This window comes from Salvia hispanica, chromosome 6 (assembly GCF_029641045.1).
Source record: "Salvia hispanica isolate PSC_SH4W2 chromosome 6, Shi_PSC_v1, whole genome shotgun sequence".
NCBI classification, from domain to species: domain Eukaryota; kingdom Viridiplantae; phylum Streptophyta; class Magnoliopsida; order Lamiales; family Lamiaceae; genus Salvia; species Salvia hispanica.
Window position 1 is genome coordinate 45104870 of NC_142697.1, and position 19457 is coordinate 45124326.

Here is a 19457-nt window from a genome sequence, read left to right on the forward strand (position 1 = left end):
TAATGGGGTTTGGTTGTGGACTTACCTCACCATAATTTTCATAAAATTAAGACAAAAAACCATCCTATGTCACCGACTCATCGTTATCTTTTGGTTGGATAATCTGATAAAATTTGGGATGAGTTATATTTGGTAATTATTTAAGTTGTTAACTCTGTTAATTCATTAATACAGTGTATTAAAAATGTCAACACGGTGATATTAAAATGTCAACCCATAATATTAACACATTATATTGAAGTTCAACAAAATTATGTGTTAACATTTCAATGTCTTTATGTTGATATTTTTAATATACTGCATTGATAAATTAGCAAGTTAGCAACTGATCACGCCCCATTTCACGATCTCTTCCAAATTATATATGCATATAATTTAAATTAATCAACTATTTCATACATAACCAGTGATAGATCATTATACAATTTTGTTACATAACATTTTAATCTCAATTTTAGATTAGTTTTGTAAATTTAATTTCGTATTTTGTGTTTAATTCTGTAAATGTAGTTATTTTTGAATTATTTTTATTGCGGTTGGTCTATGGCTGGCTTAAAGCTAGCCTATTTGAGTAAAATGCTGATGTGACAGGTGAATTTTTAGTGCTGATGACGTGGCAGAAAGAGAGAGTGACTGACCTATGGCCGACCTATTCTTGATGTGGATGCTCTGAATATGGTTGGGTAAATTTCTTACTTCTAATTAATGCAAGATTACACACATAATTAAAAGATTACAATCATTTTAAGAGAAAATTGGTGTTTTTTGCCATGGAAAATATGGAGTATAAGAAAGAAGAGAGAGAAATATATGAATCTGATAAATAATTTTAGACAGAGAAAGGGGAGGAAGAAACATTTTCCCACTCTCTATACGTACAAATCATTGTATCTACACGTAGAGAGAGAAAATCTGAATCCTTGTTGCTGTTTTGTACTAATCGATGTCGTATTTGATTACACACACTCCGGCGGAAAATGTTCGAATCTGAATCCGATTCCCCGTTGCTGCTCGGATCTTCGTTCGATTCCTAAACCTAATTCGGATTTTTTTTTGATGAAGTGAAAGCAGGAAAGGGGAAATAGCTGAAATTAGCTGTTTTGTGAGGTTCCTTTTTATCAATTGCTGTTGCTTTTATTTCTGATTTGGAGTGTCGAGAGAAATGGACGGTGGTGGTGGTGGTGGAGAGGTGGCGTCAGCTGAGGCGGGTCCACCTGCGCTGCTGGACTGGAAATTCTCGCAGGTCTTCGGCGAGAGGACGGCCGGGGAAGAAGTACAAGAAGGTAAATGATGGATTAGCGGATGAGGAGGGGTAATGTTTGCTTTGGGTTTGGATCTGTTGATTAGGGTTTGGGTTTCTGTGGATTTGATCTGTTTTTGGATCGTTATTGGATTGAATTGGTGGAAATTGATGGGGGTTGATTGGGGATTTTAGTGTGTGTTTTGCATGTCAGTGTGTTGTCTAGTGTATAGTGAGATGATCCGGAGGTGTAGAGCGGATCGAGTTCATTGTTAATTTTTTTTTTCCTGTTTATCATCTGCCTCATTTTGTGATTTCTGATGTTTGCTAGTTTTAGAGTTTCCTTCAATGTTTGTCTTTTGCTGTGGCTTTGAACCTTTTTGCTAATCATGAGTCTGGATTTGTTAAGAAGATATTGTATGGATTGAACTGAAAGTTTCAATTTTTATGTTGACAAAGTGAGAGTTTTCTTATTAACTCCCTGCATGCAGTAGATGAGGTGTTGTCGTAGCTACTATAACCTTGCTCTGCAGCATACACTTATCCGAAGTTGCATAAGTTCATATAGTCCCCTTATCATTAATTCCTTCTATAGCTTTGAGTAATTTGATGGAGGAGGCAGCATAAGATGATATATGGCTTCCTTAAAGTTCCAGTCTTGCTGGTATTTTACAAGTGTTGGCCAGAATATGCTGACATGTGATCTTGATCTTGGAGAGAGTTATAAGATGCATTCTATGTTAGTACGTCATGCAAGCATAGGATCAATGCATATTTTAGGATTACGCCATTTACACAGATATGGGGAAAGAGTCCTGAGCACGGACTACTTCCTTGTAAAAGGAAATTATTAGTCAATTCTCATTGTTGCAGTATTGATTGCACCTGCCCTTTTCATTGCATTTATGTTATAAAAGGAGAGTACAATGATACTAAAAAAGAGCTACTGCATCTAGTTGTTGCCAAGTTAGGTACAAGTGACTCCTCTTCAGAATTATTCAGTGTCTGCTCTAGGCGAGTCTAAATCTTCACACATTTCATTAACAAGGATTGATGTAGCGATGAAGGCCAAGTGGTTGAATACATAATCATTGTTTAGGTTCTAATTTTATTTGAACACAGGTTATTTTTGGTAATGAGATTCTGGATTATGTAATGACATACTGGTTCTCTCAGGTGTATATGTAATGAGTTTGGATGTCTTCCAGGGAGAGACCTTTTCTTGTATGTGTTGTTGGGGTGGGTGGGGGTGGGGGGGATAAGAAATAAGATTAGAGAATTTGTTTCTTTTATTGTTTTCCGAGGACACTTAAACTTTCTCTAATATTACACAGTACAAGTGCTTCTTTCTGTTGTTTTGGCTATCACAAGAGAATATGTAGACTTTCCAGTAACTGAACTTGTATGAATCTCAGTGTTGCTACATGTTGTAAACTTGTGCCTGTATTTTAAGTATCTTGGAACATTTGGTTGAACTTGGCTCTTTTGGCTCATATCACATGATTTTCTTTTTCCTTATTATTGCTCTTCCATTGGCATCAGCAAAGATACCAAGATCAGCACTGACTTTTTACCTTTATGTTTCTTTCAACATCTACAGTTGATATCATATCAGCAATTGAGTTCGATAAAAGTGGGGACCATCTAGCCACTGGTGACCGTGGTGGAAGGGTTGTGTTATTTGAAAGGACTGATTCAAAAGAGGTGAAAGTTCAACTTGCAAGAACACATTCCATTTTATATGTATTCTGTTAACTGTTACCTGAAATTTTAGCTATAAAATATTTTTGTTTGCAGCATGGTCGGAATCGCAGAGACCTTGAGAGGATGGACTACTCAGCTGGTCGACATCCTGAATTCCGCTACAAAACTGAATTCCAGAGCCATGAACCTGAGGTACTTTGGTACTTGCTTGCTTGTCTGCTATTGTTTCTTTTGCTTTCTGCACCATGATATTTGCATATAATATATATCTCTGATATATAAGCCTTGTTTTAATGATTTTCTTTGTTCCTTTAAGTCTTTTGCTTTTCTTTATGTTCTATTTTTTTAATGAAAAGTTGAATGGAAGGCTCAGTCATTCTGATGATGCTTGCACATATCTTGAATCAGTTCGATTATCTCAAAAGTTTGGAAATCGAGGAGAAAATCAACAAGATTCGCTGGTGTCAGGCAGCTAATGGTGCACTGTTTCTTTTGTCTACTAATGACAAAACCATCAAGTTTTGGAAGGTGAGAGAGGTTCAAGTTTCCATTACATTTTGGAGAAATGTGTTGATAGTTAATCAGAAGATTTTCATTGTGCTTGTCTGCTTCCTCCCTCTCTGCATTGCTCTAATCTTGTGCTGTAAACAGGTCCAAGAGAAGAAAATCAAAAAACTTTCTGATATGAATGCTGATACATTTAAAAGTGCTGGAAATAGTAGTGTTGCCAGTTCCAGTATTTCTTCTGGTCTGAAGCAGGGTCTTGCTAATGGAAACTCTACCGACTGGTCCAACAACTCTTTGAGCAATGCCTTGTCATTTCCATCTGGGGGTATCCCCTCCCTGCGGTTACCAGTGGTATTTGTACACAATTAAGCTAGAGTTTCACGTTTTCATTTAAGAGTAATAGTCTCCTTGGAAGTGTTCCTCTAAATGTTTTGTGTTCATTTTTAGATATTGAAAATTCTAGGGCTTTTGTGTTTACTGTTTATATGTTTTTGCTGTTCAATTCCACTGGGTTCTACTTCCCAATCATTATTCTTTTTCTAATGTTCAATTATGCCACGTATAGGTCACAAGCGGCGAGACAAATCTTGTTGCAAGATGCAGGAGAGTATACGCGCATGCACATGATTACCACATTAATTCTATCTCGAATAACAGGTGAAGTCTCATACTATTTTATCTTATTATATCTGCGAAAGCTTTTTAGCCTTGAAATTTTGTATGCCGCCAAACTTTTAATACAAGCTTGATTGTTCAGTTATTCTCTAATATCTTATACCCCTTAATGATGCCTGCACCTTAGTGGTGAAATAGCAAGATCAAATTTAATTGCTCCAGAAACTCAAAGCCTACTTATGGTTCATAGTTTGGTTGGGTATTTCTAACTACAGATGGAGGAAAAGAAATGCTTCTTTTTGTTCATCGAGTTGATTAGACTCGTCAAAGAACCTTAGTAAGTAGCACAAGCAATTCAATACATATCTTCTTTCCAGTTCTCACATTTACTCCACACACAGATGTGCTGGGATAAATATTTTTCTGTACACTTTGGTAAAAAGTTTTATGCTATTGAATTTGTATAGAAGACCAAGAGGATGACATATAACAGAATCAATTTGTTTCCTTTGAATTGATTCTTTAAATAGTGTAATCAGAACCTGTGATCCATGCTGCAGTGACTAGTAAGTCAATCGCCCTATATTGTGGTTCATTTATTACAAATGCGTGTTAGGAGCATTAAATTATTAGAAAATTGAGCAACAGCTTTTGTCCTTACTCCATAGATATAGCTGTAACCTACATAAAAATGCATTTAGGCTTGAAAGTTCTCCACGGAGAAGAGGTAGAGACAGGATTCAGCATGTTATGTTTTCTGCAATCATATTTTATGCTTGTTAGCATCTTTTGCTATTTTTAGTTCTTTCTCATAAATTTGTTTTAATGATTTGGTCTAATTATGTTCTGCAGTGATGGTGAAACATTTATATCAGCTGATGACCTGCGGGTTAATCTTTGGAACTTGGAAATAAGTAATCAGAGTTTCAATATTGTCGATGTTAAACCAACAAATATGGAAGACCTAACCGGTAAGTCATTCTTCTGTTTCTATTAGTTAGGATCCGGGTCCCAATTAATTGACCATTTTCATGTCTCACTGCAGAGGTGATCACGTCAGCCGAGTTTCATCCTACTCATTGCAACACGTTAGCATATAGTAGTTCAAAAGGATCAATTCGTCTAATTGATTTGCGTCAATCTGCCTTGTGTGATTCACATTCTAAGCTGTAAGTTCTGTGCTGGCCATTTATATTTTTGTTATATGCTCCTGTTGTTTTATCATATTGATAGCTTTTATAGTGGGCTGTGAAATATTGGACGGTTGTGAGACTTTTAAGTTATTTTCTTGTCGAAACTGTGTTCTTCAACTCTGGTCTGCCTTGCTTAGGAATATGCTATTTATTTTTGACACATTGACATTCCATCAATAAACAGATTTGAGGAACAGGAGGCACCTGGCTCAAGATCCTTTTTCACTGAGATAATTGCTTCAATATCAGATATCAAATTTGCAAGGAATGGCAGATACATTCTGAGTCGTGATTACATGACCCTTAAGGTACACTTTTTTAGCCGGTTCTGTATATTTCTTACAGGGTTTGCTGCATTTCTAGTAATACTTCCACCTTTTAGCTTGTTTGTTTGGTGACAGGAATTGTAAATATGTTGAACTGTAGTTTTTGGTACTGGAGTACATAATAGTGAATTAACGACCTGATATATACATATATTTATAGCTAGCCGTTTGGTGTGTCAGATTTTTTCTAGATGTTGAATTGAACCAACTACTCCTGTTGGATCGATGGATAGGTAGGAATTTGACATGTCTAAACATTTACCTCAAAGTGGAATGCATTAAATTATTATGGCCTTATTTATTTAAGTACTTCACTAATTGGCTGAAGAAATCCTGATGTCTTCCTCCTGGTTTGCTAAATATGAGAAGATATCTATCTCACTGCATGCATATGCATTTTAACATTAGCATGTAATAGTCTTATTTAATGTTGACCACCATCCTCTATTCTCTCACTGTTCCTTGTTTGTCTTCAGTTATGGGATATTAATATGGATTCTGGGCCAGTGTCGACTTTTCAGGTTCACGAATATCTGAGACCAAAGGTGAATGATTCTATCTATTTAGGACCATTTTATCCTAGGATTTTGAACAAATGTAGTTTGAACACTTGAACTGATCAAATTACTCTGCCGATGCCCAGCTATGTGACCTCTATGAAAATGATTCCATTTTTGATAAATTTGAATGCTGCTTGAGTGGCGATGGCCAACGAGTGGCAACTGGTTCTTACAGGTATCCAATATATCTAATTATTTGTTTTGCTATTTATCTTCTGTTAGTAAGAAAGTGCAAGTAAACTTATTTACTATTTTCAGCAATCTTTTCCGTGTGTTCGGCTGTGGTCCTGGGAGTACGGAGGCTACAACGCTGGAAGCAAGCAAAAACCCGATGAGGTACTTTATTAGAATATGTTATGTGGTTATCATACTCTGATCAATCAAACTACTATTTTTCTTATTGCTAAAAATTATTCTTCATTTTTCACCCCAGGAGGCAGGTCCAGACCCCGTCGAGGCCTTCTAGATCCCTGGGCAGTAGCATCTCCCGTGTTGTCCGAAGAGGTACCCTTTTCCATCACTGACATCTTATTCTATCCATGTTATTTTTCCATTTTTCGTATGCTGAAAACAACACTGGCTTGCTTATACATCGCAGGTGCAGAGAGTCCGGGAGTTGATGCCAACGGGAATTCCTTCGATTTCACTACTAAGCTACTCCACTTGGCATGGCATCCATCCGAAAACTCTATTGCCTGTGCTGCTGCCAATAGCTTGTACATGTACTACGCATAAAACTGAGCTCCTCCACGACCTGGTCATCATTCTCGGTAGCCTTTTTTGAATGCTTCATTCAGCGGATTGAGGCTCTTCCATTTTCTCACGTACGAGTTCCCTGGTATATCGCGCCAGGGTTCCAAAGTTGTTATATGTAGAATCTCACAAGCGAGCAATTGTGTCGTTGAACCTCCGCGAAAACTGCCTTCTCCATCTTGCTTCTTTCGCCTTCTAAATTTCTTTTATTTTTTACTCTCCTCTCAAAGAGAAAGATCCTCTCACCACCAGTGCTGGATAGAAGTCGGGAAGGAACGCGGTCGTAGCTCTCCTACAAACAGAAGGTGTCTTATATTGTCTCTAGTTTAAGTTAAATGTAGTTTTTACTTGAAATCTTGCTGGAGAGGAGGAGCTGATTAACTTTGATGGATCACTCTTTTGTAGGATATTTTGGCCCTTTTCCCCCTTTTTTGATAGAGTTTTTATTGATATTTATTTTGTAAAAGTATTGGGCGTTTGGGTTCTATTAATTTGTACAATATTTTTCAATCGCATAGAGATTGGTTGGGCTTTAGGTTTTTATTAGCTCCAGTTGCCAAGTACTAAAACTTGTGGTTTTGTTATAATAAAATAGCTATTCAGATAGCCAAAATAATGTTAGTGCTTGATAATTTAGATATCATATTTGCCTTTTTTTCCTTATATTTGAAGAGTGTTTACTTTGTTGTGTGTATGATAGTTTATATTTGAAGAGTGTTTACTTTGTTGTGTGTATGTTAGTGGATACTGTTCAATTTGGTATATCTTCAAATTATTTTGTATTTTTCGGAAACATCATTATATTTGCCTAATTTCGAGCTCCATATTAATATAGGGATAATGAGGCGCTAAAACGACACCTAAGGGCATTGGCAATGGGGGCCGATAGCAAGAGCCTATCTATCGCCCCCCTCATCAGCTCTCCTAGGTCACCATAGGAGGGGGGAACTCCGCCCTTGAGCCAATATTAGGCCTCAACCCTTTCTTTTTTTTTAATTCATTTTTTATACTCTTTATATACTCCATTCCCCACCAATTATTCACATTTAATCCCATTTTATTTTATCTCACTCTACATTTTACTTTTCTCTAGTCACAATATTTTTAGTATTTTTATCAATATTTTTAGTTTATATTTTCTGTATTTTTTATAAATATAGGATATTTTCTTTTTAATGAAATTTATTTTTTATTGAGTTGTCTTTAATTTCTTTTTTTGCTATGTTGTATCATTTTATTTTAGACTAACAATTAAAAGAGAAATATAAAAATAGTGATGATGTGGAAATGAGATGGGCTTTGAGATAGGCTCTTGGATGAGGTCTCATTGCATGGAGATAGGCTCTGTGATGAGGTCTCATTGCAGGGAGATAGGCTCTGAGATGGGCTCCGGAGATAGGCTCTAATTGTGAATGCCCTAAGTGGTAAAATTGATTTAGAATTTTCCATGTTCATATATTCTTTTTCTTTTTTTGACATCCACAAAAATAGTTTTATTCAATTTCTAATTACAGTATTATTAAAATAAAAATTTATATACACATTCTACCTATGCTCTACCTTTATTTACTTATATAATTTACTGTATATTTCTTAAAACTAATGTGTCATTTCATTGTCGCAATTTTTTAATTTGCCAAAGTCGAAGAAAAAGTTGTTCCATACTTCCATCCGATTTATTTGACTACTTTCCTACCATAAATCCATGCCTTTTAATAGGCCTTTCATGGGTTAGATTAGGATTCGAAGTTAATATAAAGATGTGAAATTAACAACCACAACTTGATGTTTCACCAAATTTGTCAAGCTATAGACGAAAATTTCAACCCTAGTTTCTGCCTATATGTCCTCTCAAATTTAATTTGTCGAGTATTTTCCTTGCATATAATATTGTTGGAATTACTAGTGTTTTGTCTTCAATATACAAATGTATTTTATTTGAATAAATATATAACTGGCTAACATGAAAGAGTAATAATAATAATAATTTAGTTAGTGATAAAATTCTCTGCGTTAATTATTAAGTAGATACTAACCTAACTGAAATGAAGGGTATAATAGTCATATGAACCATTACATTTTAGGTGAATTAAATACTTTACTAGCACTAGAAAATGAATCACTTTTTAAATGAATCGGAATTAATGAATTATGCAAGCTACATTATATAACCGTACCCAAAATACTAAATACTACTCCCTGTATAGTACTTACTAATTACTATATACTACCTCTGTCCCCCAAATTTTGACATACTTGACTCGGCACGGATTTTAAGAAATGCAATGGAAAATGAGTTGAAAAAGTTGATGAAATGTGGGTCCTACTTTTAAAGTATTAGTTTTATAATAAAATATGAGTAGGAACGAGTTAGTGGAATATGAAGTCCACTATCAAAAATAGTAAAAAGTGAAGCGTGTCAAATTTTCAGGAACGAACCGAAATAGTAAACTGTGTCAAAATTTGGGGTACGGAGGTACTACTGATTAATTGCATATTTGAAACGACGACGTCGAGATAGTCGGCTAGACTTTGCAGCAATCACGCATATGTTAATTTCACTTGATTTCAATCGTTGTTGTAAACCATACAAATTATAGAAGTTATGTTGACGGTGCAAAAGTTTTATTATAAACAAAAAAATAGTACTAGCAAATTGATTTTAGCATATTCAATTAATCAAAGCATATTACAATATTAAGATTTAAAAGCATAAGGAAACATCATTATGTGGTATGTTTGAAATAGTATATTATTGTGTGGGACAAGTAAATGCAAAATTTGAATGATAAACATTGACCTAATGTAGTTTTTGTCCTCTAGTGGCATGCATCTTTCACACAAAAGCGAAAAGTGAACTAATAATCAGTTGTTGGCCTAATCTTAATGCCCTTACATCCGAGGAACCAAACATTTATTCATTTTTAGTGCCACATCGTGTGCTTCCTTCCCACTTTTTGTAATTAATATACTCAACTTCTCATTAATACTTTAATACTATTTCATTAATCTTGGAAAATGTTTTATTAGATTTATGTAATAACCTCCCCGTCCCACAAAATAGTGTATATTCAAGTCAATTAGTTGGATAAGATTGAGTTATTGAATGCTGTTCGGCTGAATAAATAGTGTCTGATACTTAATTTTGGAACAACAATGTCATGTATGTTTAGTTTTGACTTATGAATCTTGATCTGTGTGATAAATTAATCTCGGGTCAATTCAATCTTGAATAATTCAAGATATGTTAATCTTGAACGACCGAAAATTCCTCCACAGAACGTGTTTTAATACCAGTACTAGATATCTAGATTATAGCATGAGCGGAGAATGAATCTCACTAAGTAGAATATGTTTTAAGTGGAGAAATGACTAGTCATGTATAGTAAAGTTGTAAATTATAAGTAGAGAAAATACTATCATTATGCATTTGACATTTCATGTAGTAGCTCTTTAGCCTCACTTTCTTAATTAATTTTGTTTTCCTTTTAGGTATTCATAATTCACAATTTCTAGTCAATAGTATGTTGTGGATAATTTCATTGATGAATATATTTTTTAAATGGATTCAAATATAAAGGTAATAAAGAAAGAGGTGGTCTTCTTGTATTAGGTCGTCCTCACATGGAAACACATAAAAATCCCTTTCAATTAGAAATTATTAAACTTAATCGGATATACAAATAATTTCATGCATCTTAATTCATGTGAAAACTTTCTAACATGAGACTTTGTCATGAAGAAAAGAACAAACCAAACATGAAATTTTCTTTCTATTAATACACAAGAGCCTTGTGACATGAAATTCTTTTGCAAGATATTGAGAATATTTTCTCAACTCCACTCTAATTGTCGAAAAAAAGAAGTGGAGGAATATTTTCTCAATTCCACTCTAATTGTCGTTTTTTTCCTTACTCAACCACTCACATTTGATTTTAACGATGCTTCTTGCATCAATTGAGAATTTTATAATTTCACCGAAAACGAATTTAAATTAAATAAATAACATATCCTATTCAACTTTATTCGACTAGTAGTACAAATGCAATTGGTGCACTTTTATCATCCAAGCAAACATGCTAGATTCCTCATGTTAAAGAAATTGATTTCTTGTCATAATGCGTGTAGAATTTTGTCGTGGTGCCTCATTTTAGAAATAAAATAAATCCAATACTCTCTTTATTTTAAAAAGGAGTAAAAATTTTGCAAATTTAATCTATCCACAAAAATCAATGTAACTATCTTACTTACCATTTATTATTCTCAATAGTATATCAATTTATTTATTATTTTCATCATATTAACTAATTTTTTAAGTCCGATCTCTTTTCCAGATAAATTCTACCGTATTTCAGAAAAAAACCGTCAACCATAATAAAAAAGCTTGTCCCACTTCGAGTAAATATTTCACGATAACCTCAATATAGTTTGTGTTCTCTTGCGTAAATCTATATTGATTGAAAATTTGGAAAACATGTCTCCCGTCACTAATACCATTTGTTTAGACTTATACTCCAATCACTATTCTTTTAATCATTATTGATACTTAATCCATCTCAAATTAAATGAACCATAGTATTTCTTTTGAGAATATCCTAAATTGAAGGAGTCATTTTCTCTTTTAGCAGATTAAACGAGTTATTTTTTTGCAAAAAATAATTCTTTTAATGCTTTATTATTTCTCCACTCATCTATTTTATTCTTTATCATATTTTATGATATCTCTATTTAACTAATTAAATACCATTTTAAAATTTTGTACTGAAAAAAATATTTCAATTAACTTCAAACAAAGAAAGAGTACTACTCCCTCTGTCCCAAGATATTAGACCCCTATTCCACTTTGGGGTGTCCCAATGCACTTGAACCATTTCTATTTATGGTAAAAATTTACTCTACTACCAACTCCACTTACACCACTAAACAACTACTCCATCTCCTAAATTCCTGTGCTAAAAGAAAGGGGTCTAATATCTTGGGACGGAGTGAGTACTTGTAAGATGATACAAATTATCTACTAATAATATTCCAATACTTTTATTACCGTGACCTATTTTCGGAGGTGGAAAAACAAATTATTATGAGTACTACTAGTACTATAAAGTGTGTGAAGGTTTGTGTTAAAATGACAACCCCTCTTAAAGTGTCTAAAGTGACACTGTGACACCACTTATACAACAATATTATAAATGTTACAGCATATTGCTGGCCGTCTTTTTTGGGGGTCTTTTTTTTTGTCACGTTGTAGCTTATTATTCGTCCATATATATAAATGATTGGCTAGGAATAGTGGTACGATGTTATTTTAAAGGGTGGCACCCCCAACGTACCCCGAGCGTGAATATATAAATTACATATAAACATATGATGGGGGGTGGTGCCATGTGTTGGGCCTTCATTATTGAATATTGGGCCCATTGGATGACGGCCACTCGAATCCACCCAAATTTACGACTTCGTGTATTCCTCTCCCAAATGGACGGCTGCAGTTAGCCCACTTTCAAAAATGGACGGTCCAGATCTTCCCGATGCCATACAAATGATGCTCTTCCTTGATCCATCACTATTTCCACTGCTTGGCTAGCACGCAGGCTCGGCTCAGCTCGGCTAAAGCCATTTTGTCATGTGGCTCGGCTGCCCTTAATCACGATTATCTCTGTTAATTAAGTACTAGATTAGTGTTTATAGGCTTTGTAGTAAACTAATTCGTATTTGAATTTTGCTAGAAATTTGCATGTGGTATTAGGGCAACTATATTCTTTGTTTTTTAAACTAACTCTATAAATCTAATATATTTGTGCCAAATTACCTAGATTAGATTTGTAAACAAATTCGTTTTATTTAACACGTTTTTTCGTATAGTAAATTATCGAGTTGAGGCATAAAGCACATGCTATATATTATTGGAGCTATTTGTATAATTTAAAATCATATACTCTCCCCGTCCCATTTTAACAGTCTTGTTGACTTTTCTGCACTCTACATTATTCTCGCTCTTACTTTATCATTTTTCTACTTTAACTATTTATTACTTCCTCCGTCTCAGTTTAGGAGTTAGAATTAGTTATGGCACGAGTTTTAAGAAATTGATGGGGTGTGTAATAAATAAATTGAGATGGTGGAGTGTGTAATAAATGAAGTGAGCTGGTGGAAAGTGAGATGGTTTGACTTTTTGGTTTTTCAATTTTTTTAAATTTATTTTTATGTAGATAATGACATTTGGGTGTAATTTTGATGAATAATGAAGTAAAATTTTATATTCAAATATAGAAGATTCGAAATGTGAGTTTAAACTGGGACGTACTTTTACAGTAAAATGTGACTCTTAAATTGAGACGGACTTTTATAGCAAAATGTGACTCTTAAACTGAGACAGAAAGAATATCATTTTTTAACGAGTACAAAAAAGTCAACGAGACTGCTAAAGTGGGACGAAAGTAGTAATACCTAACCTCCTTTTAGAAGTTTTAATAGTAAAATTATGACAACAGTAAGATCATATTACTATTATTCAACGAAAGAATATGTAAAGTGGATTTAACTAAAAGTGTGACGAGGAAGAATATGCTAGTTTACAAAAATCTTCTAAAAAATTCTATTTGAAAGACTAATGATCATTTGTTAAAGGCTAACAAGGCCCTTTTCTTGCCTGAATTTGACTTAGGGTCATCTAGTTTATATTTAAATAACGCTATTTTTCTCCACATATTATTCTGTTGGTCCCTCACCTTGATTAGAATAATCTAGAATTATCACGCAATTAGTTCCATAACTCAGCCTATAAGCATAGAGCAGCCAAGATTTAGAGAATCTAATTATCATTTTCTAAACAATAATTCAACTCATTAATCAATGAAGAATTAACTCATCTCTACACACACTACCACACCTCAAGCCTCCTAAGCCAAAAATCCAAACTTGATAAACTCTGCTGCTTCACTGTGTGTGTGTGCGTGAGAGAGAGAAATCACTCTCTATGATCTATATGATGAGCTCTAGTCATCGCTCTCACGCGGACTTGAAGTGATCACTCACCTCAAACACAAGAAAAAAGATCATTTTTTTCCAAAATTCTTCAAAATCATTCACCCCTTTGAAGAAATTAACCAAACACTCCATCAAACTCCCCAAGACTTGATGGCCCTCTTCTTCTTCCATGATCCAAAGACAAAATTTTTCCACATATTTCGATCTTGATCTCGAAAAAGATCACAACTTTCAGAAACCCTTTTTCCTCAATTTTCCAAAATCATCGATTCTCATCAAGCCCAGCTGAAATTTCGCGCAAAGATCGCTTTTTTATCGTGACCCAGAAAAAAAAAACAAAAAAAATGCAAGACCCATCGCTGTATTCGCAGATCAAAGCGCAAGTGCAGCCGCCGCCGCAATTCCCGGAGCAAGAACACCTGAAATGCCCCCGCTGCGATTCCTCAAACACCAAATTCTGCTACTACAACAACTACAATCTCTCCCAGCCGCGCCACTTCTGCAAGAACTGCCGCCGCTATTGGACGAAAGGCGGCGCCTTGCGCAACATCCCCGTCGGCGGCGGCTCCCGGAAGAATTCCAAGCGCGCCGCCTCCTCCTCCTCCTCCGCCACAAAACGCCCCGCCGCCGCCGCCGAACCGTCGTCGAGCGTGAAGAGCGAAACGACCGAGCCGCCGCCGCCGCCGCCGCTGAAGGGAGAGAATTTTGCGGGGCAGTTTGGGAATTTGATGGAGCCGGGCGGCAGCTTCAGCTCTCTGTTGGGCTCCAGCGGGGGGCATTTCGGTAATTTCCTGGACGGGCTGGGCGCTGCCGGGTCCGGGCTGCGGGTCGCGGGTCAGTTCGGCGATCCGGGTTCGGGTCAGAATGTGGATCCGGGTGTTTTGGAGAGTGATGTGAGTGTTAGCAACAATGCGGATGGATTCTTGAGCATCCACGGCGGAGACGGCGGCGGTGGAGGAGGAGGAGATGGTGGCTGTTGGGGCGGCGGAGGGAATGGTTGGCCTGATCTTGCCATTTACACACCGGGCTCAACTTTTCTGTAGTGTGGAAAAAAGGTGAGCAAAGTGGGATATTTTTATTTTTATTTTCAAGAATCGTTTTTAATCATTCTTGCGATTCTGCACCTCCAGAACCATGCACCTCCAGAACCAACTGCGTTGCCCCTATAGACAGACTGGTTTTTAATCATATGTATAATGGTGGTGGTGGTGATTGTGTTATGTTATAGTGGTATGAATATTGAAGTAATTTGGTGATGGGGAGATGATCAATGTTGTGAGTTGGGATTCCTCATTGGCCATGATATTAGAGTTCTATAGTTTATATTTATAAATATAGGTTTTCTCTTTGATGATTTTGTGTGTTTTGGGACTTGTATGAGCTTTACTAATAGTTGAAATGGTAATATATTATGGAAATAGAGATTTTTCCCTTCATTTTTATTGGCTTTATGAATATCAATGTGATCACATTTTCTTGAGTTTCTTTTAGTAGTGTGTTTGGTTGTATTTGCTTTGATGAGTTTGATATTCCAACTGAGGAATTAATTGAGATATTGCTATGGATGGATTCATGCTACATTGAGCTCTGAATATGATCTATTTTTGGAGTGGTTACAATAATCTAAAATCTATATAAGATGAAATGAGATGAATCATATAAAATTAAACCATTTTTGGCAAATATGATGATATTGGCAACTTCTATTTGCTTGCATTTTGAATTAGAGTTTGATGTAACTATATCACTGGCTTGTGATTTATGTGAAATAAAAGGAGTTTTTTAGATGGATTAATGTTGTGGAATAGGAAAGCATAATTCAATGTTTAAAGTGTAGTACATCAATTTTCTTTAGCCGGATTGACATCACATTTTTCTCTAAGAAAGAGGACAAATTTGAAGAACCTTTTGTACCTAATAAATGCTCTTTTTTATGGATTCACTTGATAAATAATTAATTATTGATCGCGTGCTATATATGGATGCTATTTTTTAATTAGTACATTAGATTCTTCTATCACGTAATTATAACAGATAAAGTGAAATAGGAGGTTGAAACACAATTTTTAATAATTTGATTGAAACATATTGTTATATATATTATTTAAATTCCAAAATTTTACTTTTAAATTTCCCAAATCTCAGTAGTACTAAAATTCGAAGGCATTGTATTCATGTTTGCAGTTTTGAAATAGACACAATAAATAAATAATTTAATCTTTGAATTGGTTTTGAATTAAGAAAAGAAAATGAATGATGATTAATGTTGAAGGTGGGCTCAGTTTTAAGTTGAATGGGCCCACCACCAATTCGAGCCACGTAAATGGACACTTTTAATTATACTCCAAATATTGAACCAACCCAATTAGATATGCATAGTTAAATCGGAACCACATGTTTCACCGGGAATGACCATTGACTTGAACGGGTTGAATCAGAATTTATCGTAGGTGATCCTTACCGTTAAATCAGAACCTGATTTTTTGTTCGGCCGATCCACTTTAGTTTCAATATTTTCGAACCGTGAAGCAATAGCGAAGGTTTCAGTTCAAACTCGGGAAAAATTGAATAAAGAACCTGTAAAAGCAAATTAGATTTTAAGTTTTAACTTTAACATGCAGACCATCTCAAATAACAATTAAACGAGTGAAATAAACAAAAACATTTGTTGCAAATATAAAAAAATTATAAGTTTCCTAAACTTTGTTGTATATTGTAGTGATAATCTTGATATATATGTGTAATTGCATGGTAATTAATTAAATATAATGATGTCATGTGTGTCTCAATTAGATTGCCACTTGATGGAGTTGTGACAAACAAATTTCTTGACTTTGGACTTTTAGAATTTATTGCTCTCTTCATAATTTGATATTGAAATATATTTTGCGATAGTCTATCAATTCAATGAGCACTAATACAGATAAATTCAATGAGCACTAAAACTGAAAATGCAAAAAAAAAAAAAATGCGCATTGTAAAAAATAGTTGATTTTAGACTGGTTTATACGTCATCTTATATTATTTTAAAATGATGAAATTAAAACGAATGTATTCTAGCTGTTTAATTTAATTTTTTGTTTTGTTTTGTTTGCAGGTTGGTATGAATTGATGATTCGAATTCTGTATCAAAGTATCACATATATTTAATAACTATGATGGTAACCATTTAATATAGGATATGTGATATAAATAGAGATTAATCTTGATGGTTATCTAATAACTATAAATATATTAATAGGGAATATTACTATATTTAGTATATATTTCATATTATAATAGTAATTTTCTATAGCAAATTAGTGATTCGTTACACTAGATGACTTCATTATATCTCTCAATTAATATTTTGTTAATCCCATGCTTTTCAAATAGACATTTTCAAGCATACAAATTACATCACCTTATCTTGATTCTTATAGCACCTCAAATTGTGTATACTATTATTGTTTCAAAAACCCAATGCATCATAAATGTGCTAGTTTCATTATGTCAAAAAAATAAATATCGTCCATTAAAAAAGTCAACCAAAAACTATTTCCTTTTCTCATCAATTAAATGTAAAATAAATGAACAGGGGCAAACTGAGGGTGGACCATGGTCCACTGCCACAAGAGGGAGCACATGGACCCTCAAAATATTAATTAAGTTGGATCATTTATGTGACATATATGATAAATTAATATGTGGATTTGAAGTTTGGACAATCATCAATTAATGCATGCGTTTGGTTCAGTAAATCCAACCCAATGATTCTGTTTATATGGTTGGAGCCAATATCTTAGCCGCTTTTCATCGCTTTCATTGTCCCTTTCTCTACTTGGATTGTGAGAAATACTATATATTTTAAATTGTATATTTGTAATCATAGAAAAAATTAAAATATTTGAATTTTGCGAGCACAAAGAGTACTATTGCCAACTTCAAACCATTAATTAAAATCGCCACACTTCAAAGCCCTCGCGAAACCAATCACAATTTCACAACTGGAAATATGAGGTATTTCTCGAGCACATTGCTAGTGCTAGCAAAGTATTGATTTAGCGAGCATCTTTGTGCTTGCTGAATGTGTTTGTTAATGCCATTTAACAAGCACTTGCGCCTGTTGACTATCGTTACGATCTCGAGTCCCACAACAATTTTAGTCAAAGTCAAAACACAGATATTGCATTGTGAGTTGTATTTAACTTCAAATGTTAATTAATATTAAATACAACTCACGTGCAATTATAAATGGAAAATTGAACACAATTCTTTTGGTACGGTTCATTTGCTAGCTTAATATAGAATGTGTAGATGTGATAAAGTGAGTGTAATTATAAATGTCAAACTGAAAATGCAAGGGTGTCCATACAAATAGGAGTAAATTTTGGATGGCTATACATATATACACACACATGTAAAATATTAATGTGTTATGTATCTCATTCTCCATGCTAGTCCACCTTTGACACAATTTTAAAGTTTGAGGGGACAAAACCATATTATTATTAATTCCAATTTGCCTGATTTTTCTCCGGCAATGGCCCCCTCCGTCCCATCGACCCCAGCAGATACGCCGTTGCAGGTGGAACGGAGCTCGATGATACATATGGTGGTATTTGGCCTATTGGCGAAGGAGAAGAAGAAGGTGGCGAAAAAACCCTTCTTGTTCAAGTTCCAATTCGACAAGAATAAGCCTTATATTTGGATCTTAAATCACCCTGTCTCCATTGCTCTCGCTCACTAATCGCTCGATGCCATCCAGAATCGGGACGACAAGATCTTGTTCGTTTTTGATTCCTCGCCGGTAGTGAAGATTTCCTTCTTCCGGCTCTATTGGTGCCGGAAGAATTACTTTCATGAAAGGGTGAAATGAATGGGCCAAAAAGTATAAGCTAGAAGTGTGATATCTTAGGATCCAGAATAGAAGGTCATCGATAAAATGTATATCGTTATATTTAGAAAATACTTGTGATTGAATTTTTGAAGGTTAAGATAAAGCGATACATTAAAAATTGATAAGTTCGATAAATATATCTTAGTATATGCCAATAGTTAAATGAATTATCGTATTCATTGAATTAGCATGATGCTATATGTATTTCAATTGTTCTAAAATACTAGTGTGAGAAAGGAGAGAAACAAGCCTCTTTATTTCAATAAAGATTTATTTTGGTTACGTACGTTATATCAGCCATTTAGATAGTACTTACTAAATATTTTTTTTTTTTTACTTTTCTCCTAATATTAATTATAATGTAATATTAAATTTTATTACATTACCTAAGCTTAAAAGGCCCAAAAGAGTTCATATATGGCCCAATGCAAGTGGCCTAGTGAGCCCATCTGCACAAGTTCGTATTTTTTGTGGAATGGATTAGTTTTTTTTTAAAATTTTGTGTTTTGAAATACTATTACAATATTGCGTTTCTATTTAAATTTTGTGTTGACGCACAAACGCAAGAGTGTCACATTTTTTAAATATTTCGTGGACCAAATATATTACAAACTCAACACATACTGTATTACAAAGTCAGTAGTATTATTTATAAAATATACTACTAATAAATACATCAATACATATAATAAA

At 34.4% G+C, this 19457-nt stretch overlaps 2 protein-coding genes across 2 annotated transcripts; both read left to right on the plus strand.

Annotated features, from left to right (window-relative positions):
• The first annotated feature begins 821 nt into the window (after positions 1 to 821).
• LOC125205987 (serine/threonine protein phosphatase 2A 55 kDa regulatory subunit B beta isoform-like) lies at positions 822 to 7408 on the plus strand. Its single transcript, XM_048105230.2, has 14 exons — positions 822 to 1283; positions 2841 to 2944; positions 3038 to 3136; positions 3353 to 3472; positions 3596 to 3802; positions 4017 to 4108; positions 4919 to 5037; positions 5112 to 5235; positions 5444 to 5567; positions 6062 to 6130; positions 6229 to 6320; positions 6404 to 6481; positions 6579 to 6649; positions 6744 to 7408. Exons 1-14 carry the CDS (start codon positions 1163 to 1165, stop codon positions 6878 to 6880), a joined length of 1557 nt encoding a protein of 518 aa, XP_047961187.2. The 5' UTR covers positions 822 to 1162; the 3' UTR covers positions 6881 to 7408.
• Positions 7409 to 13784: 6376 nt separating this feature from the next.
• Positions 13785 to 15321, plus strand: LOC125204415 (uncharacterized). The gene is made up of 2 exons (XM_089060412.1): positions 13785 to 14940; positions 15016 to 15321. Exon 1 carries the CDS (start codon positions 14230 to 14232, stop codon positions 14926 to 14928), a length of 699 nt encoding a protein of 232 aa, XP_088916538.1. The 5' UTR covers positions 13785 to 14229; the 3' UTR covers positions 14929 to 14940; positions 15016 to 15321.
• Positions 15322 to 19457: the final 4136 nt, after the last annotated feature.